At 46.3% G+C, this 15,104-nt stretch overlaps 1 protein-coding gene across 1 annotated transcript in view; it reads right to left on the reverse strand.

The window, feature by feature from the left end:
* Positions 1–15,104, reverse strand: part of ANOS1 (anosmin 1) — a gene marked incomplete at both ends in the record, with an annotated part of 191,849 nt that overhangs the window by 34,173 nt on the left and 142,572 nt on the right. The window contains 2 exons of the mRNA XM_079727038.1: positions 7,380–7,509; positions 9,917–10,101. Coding sequence (XP_079583164.1) covers positions 7,380–7,509; positions 9,917–10,101 — 315 coding nt within the window. The remainder of the gene's footprint in view (positions 1–7,379; positions 7,510–9,916; positions 10,102–15,104) is intronic.

Genomic DNA, 15,104 nt, shown 5'->3' on the forward strand with positions numbered 1-15,104 from the left:
AGCCTCACAGACAGAAAACAAACTCACGGGTACCAAAGGGGAAAGGCGGGGACGGATAAATCAGGAGCCTGGGACTAGCAGATACACACCGCTATATATAAAATAGATAAACAGCAGGACCTACTGTGCAGCACAGGGAGCTAAACTCAGTATCTTGTGATGACCTACAAGAGAAAATAATCTGAAAACATATATACTTATAACTGAGTCACTCTGCTGTACCCCTGGAACTAACACAATATTGTAAATCAACTCTACTTCAGTAAAAAAAAAAGAGAGACCTTTATAAATACACGATCATGAAGGAATATATATATGTACGTATATATACATAGACACAGAGAGAGGAACAAGATATGCTTTAAGAGCATGAATGTTCATTTTATTACTTATTTGAGTTCCTCAAAGGATGTCCAGGGAACAGACTTCCCGTGTGAAATGCATCAGAGGACTGCCTCTTAGGTGTGGGGCGGTGATCAAGGGCAGTTAGATTTTTAAAGCAATGATACAACCAGTCACACGTTCTCCAGCTAATTAGGTTAGTTCTGGTATTTAAACTGTTTTTTCTTTCCAGACACAGCAGTTGGAATAATTTTACTTCCCTCTTTAACAAAAAAAAAAAAGAAAAGAAAGAAAGACAGGAAAGAAAGGAGGAAGAAAGAAAGAAAGGGAAGGGAAAGGGAAAGGGAAAGGGAAAGGGAAGGAGAAGGAAGAAATCCCCCTGCAGTATCTAGACACACAACAACTTAGAGAAGCTGCAGAAGCTGCACGGCAGGCGAATTTCCAGCTCTTAAATAGCTTCAGGACATGTGCTCAGCACGGTGTTGTCCAGTGGAAATGGCACACAGAGCAGCTGCGCAGAAAGTCACGGGTCCCCGTGGAGCAACAGGGAACTTTATGACCACAGTGGAGTCTGTTCTCGCTTTCCTAACACTCTGTAATGCGTGGAATAACATCCCGTGTGATACTTGTACGCTGTGAAAACAATGTTGTCTGCTTTTCTTCTCCTTTTTAGTGTATCCTGTACACATGGGGAAATAAGGGGGAAAAGATGGATGGAAAACTCTGAATTTGGAAGGAAGTGAATATAATAACTGTATTATGTACATTAGAAGACGTATTAGGTTAATGACAATGGAAAGTGGATTTTTAAATTTTTCTTTATAAGATCTCTTAAAAGCACATTAATTTAGTGTTAAATGGATACTGACTAATCTCACACATCCAAACAAATGTTTGCCTGCTTTTGGCAACACCCAAAAAAATGAATCTGGGTTTTGCTTAATATAAGGCGCGGAACTGTCCGTCTACCTGCTTTCACTGCTGATGTCGACACACAGAAGTCTCGGTAGCACTTTATTTCCCAAATTCAGTCAACTTGTAAGCAGTCCCTTGTAACAGGAAGTAGTACTAGTAACGTATACTTCCAATACCAAGCACGCAGTATATGCACATTTTTTGCCCCGTCCATAACTATCAACATGATCGAGAAAATGTTAGAGACCAGTGTATACCAAAGTATGTTTTCTGCTGGCAAAAGCGTCACTCTAAATTGATGCCTGCCACCTTGGGGCGCTCTGTGGGTTAGCAGTCAGGGCCGTCTTCGTCAAAGCAGCGGACGACAGTGTGAAACGGATCTGATGTTGGGAAGGGTGACGGCAGACGGGGGAGGGAAGAAAGCGAGCCTGGGAAGGCCTGTCTGTCTCCACTTACTATTACGTCTGTCCCACATTCGGGAACACGGTCGGGGGGGACTCCTTTCATGATCTCGCCGAATTGCATCCATCAAACTCTTTGTATCTTTGTTTTAAACCATAATTCAAACTACAGTAGACACGTCTGTAATGGGAATCTTGCAGATATTGAGTAAACCAAGAGGCAGACAGCAGACGCTCTCGGGGTGTCACCCGTCCCCTGTCCTGTGCTATTTCAGGGCACGTCCGCTCAGCTTGTAAACGCCCTTGCCTCTGTCTGCACCCAGAGCAGGCTCTGTGCGTGTGCAGGACACAGACGCCCAGGAGCAGCCTGCCTGCAACGCCCCAGTTCCCCAGAGGGCGAAGCGCTGCCCACAGTGGCAACTAGCGTGAGAACGCGCCTTTGTGTTCCGCCTTCCCTTCCCGGTCACCTTCCCGTCTCACCCCCGCCCCTGCCCACCCAGTGTCCTGGATCCTTGCCTCTGTAAACTGCTTCCATGCGGAGGCTTAACTTGCATGGGTGTCTGGGGATCATGTCCCTGGCAGGTCATCTCCCGCGTCAGGAGCCCCATGTGCAAACGCCCCTGTGATTCCACACGTATCTACACCTGTCTCCCGATGCTTCCTAGGGTTCACTCCCCACGCCACGGGATGGAAAAGTTTCCAAGACCCTAGGGTCTGGCAGGCTTGGTGCCCAGAAAAGCGAGCGCTTCATCCCAGGAGTAGCCTAGGAAGGCAATTCGCCATGTGGAAGGGTTACCATTTCCATTTTCTCCATTAAGAGACAAAAAGTAGAAAGGGACATTATACATTAGTCTATTAAATTATCTGTAATTCTAGTTTTTAAGGTTGTAGCCAACTTTCCTTCTCAAGTACCAGGGAGAAAGACAGTATAGAGCATTTAAATAAGTAAATACAGAAATCACCTCAACCTTGGGGACGGGGGTTGGCAGGGGTTAGCAATAAAAATATCCAGAAACAGTATTCACCTGGAAAAGAAAAAGCCTGAAACTGACTTACCAATCTATGAGCAACTCAGAATTTTCTTATAGAAAATAGGTATTCTAAGGGGTTAGGATTAAGTTATAGGGAGATATAAGAGTTAAAGGGAGGGCTTCCCTGGGGGCGCAGTGGTTGAGAGTCCGCCTGCCAATGCAGGGGACACGGGTTCGTGCCCCGGTCCGGGAAGATCCCACATGCCGCGGAGCGGCTGGGCCCGTGAGCCATGGCCGCTGAGCCTGCGCGTCCGGAGCCTGTGCTCCGCAACGGGAGAGGCCACGACAGTGAGAGGCCCGCGTACCGCAAAAAAAAAAAAAAAGGGGGAAATTAACTGAGTAACAAATCTATTCCGGCAAACCACGGACTAGTAATTTTGTATTTAAAAGTAACCCTAAAGAAGAGAGAGACAAGAATTTTGGCTTTGCTGTGAGAATCAGGATGAGTACCAGGCAGCAGACCTACACTAAATGACGCCCGTGTGACCACGTTTTTTTATCGTCCTATTTAGGTTTGCTTTTATATTCAGAGGTGCTCGTGGAACACGGATGAGATCCTTGCCCCTTCCCTTGCCCCAGCCGTAAACGATCAAGCCTGGTCCCATATCCAAATCCAAATGCACTAGAAAATTGCCTACCCTTTGCACAGACAATTAGTTTGGAAGCACTATTTCTTTCTTAACGTAATTTTAAACCACTAGAAGACGTACAACTGGTACAGTGTCAGTTGGTTCTGGAGCACGGCGGGCATAAGTGGGCTTTTAATTAAGTGAAAATGCACCGTTTGGGGAAGTGCTGTAGTGACCGTTACAATGTGGCGCTATTTCCTTTTACAAACCACACCGCACGTGCATCCTTCCATACGTCTCAAGGTGCGGAGGATTCCAGACTTCAGTCCTTGCGCTCTGCAAACCAAAAACGTGTGTGCGGTGGTCTCAGGGAAGATGCATCACAGAGTGGGGCTGGGGTCGAGGGATAACAGACCTGCTTGACGGCTGAAGACATTGCCAGGACGGTCCACCTCGTCTCTCCCCATCTTTCTCCACCGCATTTACAAATATACAAAAGTGCTTGCTGGGGGAAAACACGTAACAATCTTATTGAACTATAATTTATATGCCATCCAGTTCACTCAAGTGTGCAAGCAGTGATTTCTAGTGTTTACTAAGTTGTGTGACCATCACCACCACCATCCATTTTAGAAGGATTCTGCTACCCCGTTAAGATCCTCCCTGCCCTCCCGGGAAAATTTTAAGGTAGAAACAAAGTTCTTTTTGTGTCTTCAGCTTCTCCTTTGATTACTCGTGTTTCCAGCATATCCAGGGTCCTTCACCTGGGTACGTCCACCCCTCGGAAAAGCCCGTGTGCAGGAAAGGCCCTAAAACACAGCAGTCATACTGGCTGGGCAAAGATTACTCCTCTTCTGGAAATATGTGCATCCCCAAAGGAAGAAGCACCCCTTTGTCTCAGTCATCTCTGTTTTAGACACTGGCAACAGCAATCTCCCAGCAGCTCCTGACCGAAGACCCTGGAGTCATTTCCTACAGGCCACGGGTAAATCCCCAAAGCCTGTCAGAGTCACCTTTCCACGTGTGCTCCCCGGCCAGCTGACGTCTGCCTTTGTCCAACTTACTGTCATCTTTCGGTACCGCTGTTGCGTCACTGGTTTGCTGTACCTTTTAGATCCACATGGAAACGACAACCCACAGCGCTCATCTTCCTCTGTCTGGCTCGCTTCACTCAGCGCAGTGCCCTCCAGGCGACCGTCATCTCTGAGCAGGAACACTGCACTGGCGCTGTGTGCCATGACCCTGGAGGCCCGGCGCGCCCAGACCCTCCTTCCTGTCGGTCTGCACCCTTCTCCGCTCCACCCTCAGGCTCCACCCCCTGGAACCGGAAGGCTCTTCCTTCGGACGGCACAAGGCCAGCCCTTTACCCCTTTAGACAGCATCTCTTCTGTGGCCGCCCTCCCTGAAATAGTAAAAAACAAAAGCACCTCCTTCCCCACAGCTCCTGTGTCTAGTCTTTATTTTCCGCACTGTCAGTTATCACTCTCTACCCTAGAATATGAGAGTGTTTTAGGTATTAACCTTGTTTACTGTTTCCTCTCTCCCCCAATTAGAGTGAACCCGTGTGTGTGTGTGTGTGTGTGTGTGTGTGTGTCTTCCACAATAGCAGACATTTTTGTCTTTTACTTGTTACCTCAGTGCCTATCACAGTGCCTGACACAGAGCACATGCTCAACAAACATTTGTTTAATAAAAAAGGGAATGAAACGTGAGTGATAAAACGAGACCCCAAAACACTTTATTTCTACCTTAAAATTCTCCCAGTGAGGCGGGGAGTCTCCTGGAGGATTCTAAAACTGTATAAAGGATACTTGCACGACTTTATGGTAAATACTAAAAATCACTGGCTAACACACTTAAGATGACTGAATTTTATGGTATGTAAATTATATTTCAATAAGGCTGTTAAAAGTTATTTTCCCAGTAAGACACATTTCTACGCTTGATGAGAACTGACTAAGGTGAGGGAACACGGGGTACCACCTTGTAAACGGTGACGTATCCTTAGCTATATCCTGGAGGAAATGCTTTCAACCGTTTAGTGGGTCTATTATATTCCCATCATTCTGTGGTGCATCTTCAGTGGAAACAGTACAATCTGCCATAAATTCTGGGCATGTATTTTTGGTTTCAGAAGTGCAAGCACTGAAGTCTGGAAAGCTGAATGTTGGGCATATTTGTAAAACCAAGAAACAGAACAATTTAACGGTGACTGCAAGGTTTCCCCAAAATGGTGCACTTTCCTTCAACAAAAGCCTGTTGAAATTTGAGGGATGCCGCTCTAATTCTAGACATATACGGTCCTCAGACATGCAGGAAGGGCTGGGACACTACGGCCTTGCTCCTTGCCCAGAACGGATGCCTCTTTGCTGGTTGGCAGCCACCGGGCCGGCTCTGGGGACTGTCACAGGGCCTCTGCCCAGACCCCGTCCGACTCTGAAAGGGACTCCACCTCTGTCTGCAGAGGCTGCGAGCTGCTCCGCCTCCTGTCTGGACATGCAGCCATGATGGAGGAGATGGGAACGCACTGTGACCACAGCGCGCCTGGACCGCATCTGAACTGCCAAGGTCAAGGTGAAGACTTCTCGAGCCCTGTACTGATCCTTGCCTCTGAACCCACTGTTAATTATTTATTCCCACGGCCTCTCTCAGTCCTCGGACCACTTGGAGACAGTCCTCAGACAAGGAAGGTCTGATGTCTGTAGTTCTTATTTCATTTTTGGACCTGCTCAGTGTATTTGCCTCGGGGTTGGCGGGTGTGTGTGTGGTGCACCTTTCTTTTCTTAAAAGGACTTTTTTAAAAGAGAGACTTAAAAATCTACAACATACACTGTAATAGAATTCAAATACTCAATTGATCTGGTTGCAAGGTTTCCACTTGAGACCTATGATTATGCAGAGAAAGGTGTGGCAATATTATCTGGTGAGAAATGGACAGGCTAATGGAAACATACATTTTACCCAAAATGGAACGGAAACTGCGATTTATAGCAGCCAGTTCAAACCTTCCCGTTTTGAAAGACATGACTGGTGTTACCAGTCTCACGTTATTCATTAATATCATAATGTATTCTTAAAATAAACTTAAACGAGTTCCCTAAGAGGATAACTGCTGATTAGTAAGGGAATCACCTGACGAATCTCCATCCATGAAACTGGCCCTCACGGACTACTAGCCAAGCAGATGTATCATTAATTCAGAGCACACACAGCCATCTCAACACAACTGGAGAAATAAACGTGGAGCTATTATTAATATCCAGTCAAATGATGTCCTCCCACTGTCACAGACTAAACTACCCACAAATGTAATATACTTAGTATTCATCGGATCCCACAGAGGTTTTAAAATAGCACTGAAGTAGGAACTGAACAAAATGACAGCCATGATAAAGTGACTCGGGAGGGATTTAAATTCTGCCTCTTATGAAACAAAAGAGATTAATTCACACTCAGCATAGCAGTTGTTTCAAGAAACCTGCATAGTCTGATGTGGCAGAAACTAAACCTTTCTCTCCAAAAATTAACTGAATGCTGCTCGACTCAGAAGATATTGAGGCAGCCAACGGAAGTTGATCATGGAAAACCATGATTTCAGAGTTGAGAAAACCCCATCACATTATCTTCTCCAGTCTCTCAGAGGTAAAAGCCCAGGGATGGTCCTAATCATAAATTCGCTGGCACCTTCAGACCCATCTGGTCCCGTTCGCTAAGCAGAGCACAGCCACCTGTTGGCCAACCACACATAAGAGCTTGGAGATGGGGCTTCCCTGGTGGTGCAGTGGTTGAGAACCTGCCTGCCAATGCAGGGGACACGGGTTCAAGCCCTGGTCTGGGAGGATCCCACAGGCCGCGGAGCAACTAGGCCCGTGAGCCACGACTACTGAGCCTGCGCGTCTGGAGCTTGTGCTCCGCAACAAGAGAGGTCGTGATAGTGAGAGGCCCGCGCACTGCGATGAAGAGTGGCCCCTGCTTGCCACAACTAGAGAAAGCCCTCGCATAGAAACACAGACCCAACACAGCAAAAATAAATTAAAAAAAAAAAAAAAAAAGAACTTGGAGATGAGATGGATGTGCCCCCATGGCGAGTTGGGCATAGAGGGCAGGCAAGCAAAACTGACCTCTGGAGGAGCGGAAGTGTTTGCTGGGGGCGGTGAAGCCTCGGGTCCCGTGCACATTCACGGCTGCCACTCGGAACTGGTACCACCTGCTGGGCCGTATGTCCGTCAGTTGGACCCGCTCATCCGTGGTCTGAGGGGAAAGTCACAGAGCACAGAGACCCCCTTTATCCTGACGTGCCCATCAGGTCTGTTTTAGAAACACACGCACTCATCAGCCCATGCAACACAGCCTTGCCCTCCCCTGCCCTCCTGGATGAGGGCAGCCCATCCTGCTCAGGTACGGGAGGGGCCGTCGGGGACCAAGGAATTCCTAGGGAAGGTTCCAACTGCTTGATTCCATTCATAGGTATTTTACCTCGAAGAGTTAAAGCTCTCCGGAAGTCAAAATCTCGTGACAAATGCTTGGGCTGTTTTAAAATCTGGTGACTAAATACAGCATTGGAGAGATTTCATCAATAAATTATACTTATGAATGAATAAATACACGAAGTAATCATTACAGTATAGAGAAAATGAAATCAACTTTAGTTCATAGAAGGGAAATGCCTCCTACTTGCGTGCCAAATATAATTTTGGAAGTATGTATGTGAACCCACACACTTAAATTCTGGAAGTACATCGCAACCCAAGACTTTTTTGTTTAATTTGAGTAAATCATGTAAGATCTGCCAAGAGTCGTGTTCCTGAAGGGTGAGGTAGGTTTCGTCCAATAAAAGGTCCAGAGAAGAAAACTGGACAATGGGACACGTCCACAGGTCTTGCTGTCCCTACAGCTACGTCCCAAGATATCAAACAACTTGAGCATCTTCCCACTGCCCTCTTCTTCATCAAACTCAGGGCGATATGCCTGCTTCCAGCAATGTCCCAGGGTAGACGTGAAACCTTGGCCTTGACTCCGAGGGGTAAACGCCCGAGTTCTATGCCTCATCTGCGCCAAGGGCTGAGCTCAGCTTGGCACTCGATGGATAAAACTGGGCAACAGAACTGAATGGAAACCCTCCTAAACCTGAGTTTATAATAACTTATTGAAAAGGATCGTCATGTGTACTTTAACATTCAAAAGAAGCTAAGCATTTCCGAGCTCAAGGGAAGAAGGTGACCTCAAGTGTGGCTTTCTACCTTGTTTGGCAGAATTTGAGACAACATTTTCATTGACTAGTTTGTCTAGTTTTAGCCTTCAATTTAAGGAACTAAAGCCAGCATGCTAGCCACAGCATTTAGCAGACAGAGAAAGGAAGCATTACATGTGGCATTAACTAGTGAAAATAGTAATAATAACAGAAACGATAGTGCAAGGTCTTTCCTCTCTCCGAATAAGAGGATATGAAAGAGAAGGGCTTATCATCAGTTACTTTCATAAATCTTCAAATTTATAATTTTGAAATATTTGGAAATTGCATAATTTGGAAAAGTTACAAATGATACCGTAGCACTGTTTGAGGGAGAATGCCATGTAAACCAAATATAATTTTAGGCTGTATTCTGAACATCTTTATGTTTTGTTAAAGCACAATTTTTTAACAAAATAGGTATGGAATAGAATTGCTAAATTTATCTGACCATTTTCCCCCCCTAATTTAACATGCTTCTCTTAACATCACATTTCTCATTGATTTGGGTGGTATTTAAATTATTTTAATGTTTAGCCTCTCTGAGATACTACTATTGCAAAAGGGACTAAATTCTTCTTCTAAACACCTGAATACTGAAATTTATTTTATATTTACTGAAAAAAAAAATCATGGGAATCTTGTCCTTGGAGAAAAAAATGACCTGATCAACTTCAGGAAAGAATTTCCCCCTATAGACCTACATGTAGAGAAGGCATTTCAGTTGCTGAAAAGCATGAAGCAGTTGCATATTGAGAATTTATTCTCTTCTCCATCCGTGGAGTCTGCTTGCAGCTGGTAGTCCATTTAACAGCTCTTAAAAAGAAAGAAAATATTTTGCTTTTCACATCCACAAGACAGAGGAGGAAAAGCACCGGGAAGATAAACTCCAGGAGGGCTGCCATCCAGGTGGCCTCCCAGTTGGTAAGCTGACCAAGAAGAAGAAAGCACTTAGAGGAGATTGATGAGCTGCTGGCTGCTTCCCACTAAGTAGTTGTGTGATATGAATCTTCCTCCCGCCACGAAAGTCCCATGCGGAATAAAGGCTTAAATGTAGGAGAAACAGAGAAGTCGTTGAGATGATCAAATAGCACATTGACCAGTCCTAGGGGTGTTGCATTTCCCTCACTCTAGTCGGTTTTAAGTTTATCTCAGGGAAGTGTACTTCTCGGAATCAATGTGAACACTCATTAGAAAACCATCTCCCTTCCACGTGCGCCGTGAACACATTCAGCCAAGTTCCTCGTGGTACCCGGTTATGCCTACAGAGCCCACCCCGTCTTCCGCCAACATGCAGGGCACGTCCACCTCGGATTACGTGATTTCGGGGCCCAGGTTGTTTTGACTGGGGCCCAGCAAGCTAAGTTTCTCTCTGTAGGTGAAGGAGACACTACCTCAAAGGGAAAACAAAGCCTAGGAAGCACTAACCTGGGCTACCGTCTGCCAATGTGTGGCGTCGTCTTCACTAGGATGGATTCCATAATTCCATCTTCTCTGTACCACGTAGATCACGGGCTCAATTGAAATATTGAATTTTGAGGACCACTTAATCTCCAGCTGCCCGGACTGCAGTTCTGTGAATCGTAACTCCTTCCTGGGCTTCAGGGGGACACCTGAAACAGAACCACGCCAGTTAAAACAGCCTGTGTGTGACTTGGAGTGCAGTGAAGGTTGAAGAAAATCTACGGAAGAGACAAATCTCATCTAAACAACAGATCCTCTATTTCCTTTCTTAAAAGCAGCTTCTCCCTACCAGGGGCTCACATTTGAAATCTCCTGACACTAAGTTCAGTTTCGCTTTCCCAGTTTTTTTAGAGGCTCTAAACTGATTCCTGATTCTGGACAAGGTAACCTCTAGAGCAATTCCTTTATGTGTGTTCTTCCAAGGACATCCTGTTACCAAGCTGCAGCACTGGAGGCTAACCCGGAATCCACACGAGGCGACAGTCATGAGGAGTCTTGAGTCCTTTTTCCCACGTAACACGCTCCGTCTCTGCTGACAGATCCTAGGGTCCTTCAAGCACGGTTCTCAGGTTTCCTCTCCTCTCTATCCGAACGAGTTTTCCTCTTAAGGAAAACATTATAAAGCCCAGTCCTCTCATGTGGTCAAATCTTACAAGAATGGTTTCCAAAGCATGGGTCTTGTGGATTCCCCAACTGATTGCTGGGCCTCTGCCTTATTGACTTACCGTCTAAAATTGGAAAAAGATGAATTTATAATGTTTGCTTTTGGCATGAGTGAGTGCCTGGCTTCAGAAGCCCCTCACAGGTGCCTCACTGGAAAGTAGTTCATCATTTTGATTTCTTTTTCCCCCTACAGTGCATGCAAGTTGCCTGGTAACTGAAAGATTTAAGAACCACGGTTCAAAATAGCAGCCGTTATGGAAAGGGAGTTTTAAAACAAATGTATAATACTAAGAGGATATATGAAACTAACTGAATTAGGTAGAGTCTATGGCATCATGATGTTCAATGCCATCCAAACCAAGAACACCAGTTGCATTAAAATCATTCTCTGCTGAGAATGAGCATTTGCCTAAAGCACTGACGACTTACCATTTGAAATGGTTACTTCAGAATGCGGCATTAATTTTTCCGTTTCTTAAGTTTAAACTGAGAAAACTAGAAAATGTGCAAATACAAAATATGAGCTCTGATGCATGTTAGTGATGTGGCTGAATTCAACTCATTTCATTTTTATCTTAATCCAAGCCAAATCCTGTGCTGGGAACTTTTAAAGTCATTAAACACTGAGGTGGACACAGTTAGATAATTTAAAAATGGCACATGTATATCTGCTCAAAAGCTCACTGACTCTTAAAAACTATTTTCTAGGGCTTCCCTGGTGGTGCAGTGGTTAAGAATCCGCCTGCCAATGCAGGGGACACGGGTTCGAGCCCTGGTCCGGGAAGATCCCACATGCCGCGGAGCCACTAAGCCCGTGCAGCACAACTGCTGAGCCTGCGCTCTAGAGCCCGCGAGCCACAACTACCGAGCCCATGTGCCACAACTACTGAAGCCCGCGCGCCTAGAGCCCGTGCTCTGCAACAAGAGAAGCCACCGCAATGAGAAGCCCGCGCACCGCGACGAAGAGTAGCCCTCCCTCGCCACAACTAGAGAAAGCCCGCGTGCAGCGACGAAGACCCAATGCAGCCAAAAATAAATAAAATAAAAATAAAATAAATACATTTTAAAAAAACCCAAAAAGCTATTTTCTAAACAACCACAGTCACCACCCCTATTGCATTCTCCATGTTGATTTGCTGGCGGGTTGTATCTGTACGTTACCCTTTCACTTTACCATAAAGTTGTCTCATGGGATCCTTGCTGTGACCTCATCAAGTGGGTGAAGGGTGAAGCAGCTACATTTTGAGCACCAGGGAATTGAGTCTGAGGACGATTAAATAAATTGCCTGGAGCTATGCCCCATCCCCGGTTTCTCTCTGAATTTTCTGCCGCATTTTGGATTAGGAAAAGCCACTTAGAAAGGTAGAGAAAGGAAGTGGTTTCCGTAGCTCTGCAAGTCCCTTGGACGTTCTGATTCTAAGGTCCTTCAAATTCCTGGTTGGGGTGGGAATTCCCTCCTAGCCTTTGCTCCTGCTGTGCCCCTGCAAGAGTCCTTTTCAAGCTCATGTCAGAGACTTCTCGTAACTTACACTTACGCTTAACTTAAGCGTAACTTACACTTACGCTTCCATGCCTAGAATATTTCTGCAGAGCGAGTGATTCTCACATCTACCCCCAGTCCCTCTCGGGGCTGCAGGACCTCCTAAAGCTGCGTAAGTCCCCTCTCGAATGCCTCTCCCCGGATACGCCCCTCCTCCTGAGACGCAGGTCTTCATGACATCTCTAGGGTCCTGGACATTGAAGGGTTCCCAGAACCTTTTGTCTAGCGCTTGCACCTACCAACATCCTGTTGTTTTACTGCGGAGTATCATTTCAGGAACACCTCAGGCATCCTGTCTCCATGGTGACCACCTGCTTTAGGCACTTTCCTCTCCTGTCTGGACCCTCACCGTAGCCTCTAACCCATCTCCCTGCACGCCAATCTCTTTTCTCTAATTCCCTCTTCACCGTACTTGTGGTTATTTTCTTCAAGTGGAGAGGGGCTCTCCTTCTCGTTCTCAGAAGGTTCGAGCGCATCCGTTTTCCACAGCAGGGAGGGAAACGTCTCTGCATCTCACTCGAGGCATCCATCTTCACCACCGCCTACCACTTATCTTTCAGCTGATCTCGTGGTACCTTTTACGTGTCTGTCACACACCCTGCCTTTACACCCAGCTTTCCCACAAACACACTGCCAGGCACTCCCTACGACCATGGCCTGTTCATGGTGTTTTCTTCACTCTGGAATCTCTCTCCTTCTATTTTCTGACCACAGACCCTGGAATACTTCCAGGCTCAGTCCAAATGCCACCCTTCGGAGCCACTGTCCCTGAAGCTCCCAATTGGAAATAAAGGCTCCATTCTTCAGCCAGCTCTTCAGCGTTTAACCTGTAACTGTCGAAGCGCACTTAACTGCCTCTCCCCACCGCCAGCTCGTGTAATGACGTCTGTCTTCCCCACAAAGCTAAAGCCCCAGAGGTCAAGAACCACGTCTCCTCAATCTCCACGTCACCATGTCCTCGTAGAAAGCACTGTGCAAGAGGGAATGGCCCGGAACTGTTCGCTGAAGAAACAGCCCAACCCGCTTTCTTATTCTTCTCTCAAGAATACACCTGGGGACGTGAGAGGACAAGGAACATTTACACACATCTTTGTGACAATGGTAAACCCCTCTCTGCTTGAGACTCACGGAGGGGAAGGAGAAGACGTATCGCAGGCGTTCGGTGCCACCTTCTCTGGCGTGTGTATCCTTTCAAGGAGCTCACATCTCCTTTTCTGTCAAGGTCCTATGGCTCAAACATTCCTTTACTTACTACTTAAAGAAGACGGCTGGCTAGTTCCTGAACCTCACAGAGCACTTTCTTGGCTCTCCATGTCTAATCCTCTGGCGTAAACGCAGCTACAGTAAATCCTCAAGTCACTGAAGCACCCTGAACCCGTCAGCAGCAGAGTTGCCGCTGCTGAGTTGCATCCGCACCCCATGCTCTGAGGCTTCAGTCTTGAATATCGTTCAGCTACCAAGAGCCTTCATGGAACATGACGAGTGTCAGGGCACTGTCAGTTCAAATTCCTTCATTGGAGAATCTCTTTAATTATGATGTGCAATGGTCTTGCAATTTGCATTTTAAGAAATGGTCCATCTGGTTTGCATTAGGGTCAGCTGGCTCCCCGGTTTGGGAGTAACTGCAGCCCTTGCTGTAATTGTGTGCAGATGGGGCTCAGGCCTGGACCCTCAGCCCTCATGTCAGTCCTTTCATAGTCCCTGCGAGCTCACCCAGCATCCCGGCTGCATAACCAGATGCAGAGGGTGGATCTGTCCTCAGTGTGGTTTTTATTATGGAAATGACTAGGATCTTTCTTTTTTAGTATTTTTGAACGTATTAGTCATCTGAAATCTAAACTGTTCTGTTAAAAACTTCAAAAATGCTATCATATAACATCCCACAATATAGGACAATATTGGTGCATTTTTGTTTTCTTTAAAACATAACAAGTATTTTGGTGAAATCAAAGGAACAGACACCCAATGCTTCAAAAAATGTTGAAAATATACTGATAGAAAACTCAATCAAGACAGACCATCAGCAGTTTGCAAATCACCACAAGATCTGACTAGTCATATAAATATACTTGTCACAAGTCTAGGTATGAAAATGCAGCAAGATATTGTGTTCCGGGCTTTCCTGGTGGCACGATGATTAAGAATCTGACTGCCAATGCAGGGGACACGGGTTCAAGCCCTGGTCCGGGAATATCCCACATGCCGCAGAGCAGCTAAGCCCGTGAGCCACAACTACTGAAGCCCAAGCACCACAACCACTGAAGCCTGCATGCCTAGAGCCCATGCTCTGCAACGAGAAGCCACCGCAATGAGAAGCCCATGCACTGCAATGAAGAGTATCCCCCGCTCGCCGCAACTAGAGAAAGCCCACGCACAGCAACAAAGACCCAACGCAGCCAAAAATAAATAAAATTAAATAAAATTAAAATAAAAAAGATATTGTGGGGCTGCTTCCCTGGGGGCGCAGTGGTTAAGAATCCACCTGCCAACGCAGGGGACACGGGTTCGAGCCCTGTTCCGGGAAGATCCCACATGCCGCGGAGCAACTAAGCCCGTGCGCCACAACTACTGAGTCTGTGCTCCAGAGCCTGTAAGCCACAACTACTGAGCCCGCGTGCCACAACTACGGAAGCCCGCACACCCTGGAGCCCGTGCTCCGCAACAAGAGAAGCCACCACAATGAGAAGCCCGTGCACCGCAACGAACAGTAGCCCCTGCTAGCCGCAACTAGAGAAAGCCCGCGCACAGCAATGAAGACCCAACGTAGCCAAAAATAAATAAAATTAATTTAAAAAAAAAGATATTGTGTTCCAGGGATAATATCTCTCATAAGGACAACTGTACTCAAGGAATTTGTGTTTACATCACATTAAGGCACTCAGTCACTATATTCAAAATGTGAAAAGTTAATTTGTGAAAAGCGGCCCATCTCTAAAATCCTGAGGTTTA

The sequence above is a fragment of the Hyperoodon ampullatus genome (assembly GCF_949752795.1).
Source record: "Hyperoodon ampullatus genome assembly, chromosome: X".
NCBI classification, from domain to species: domain Eukaryota; kingdom Metazoa; phylum Chordata; class Mammalia; order Artiodactyla; family Ziphiidae; genus Hyperoodon; species Hyperoodon ampullatus.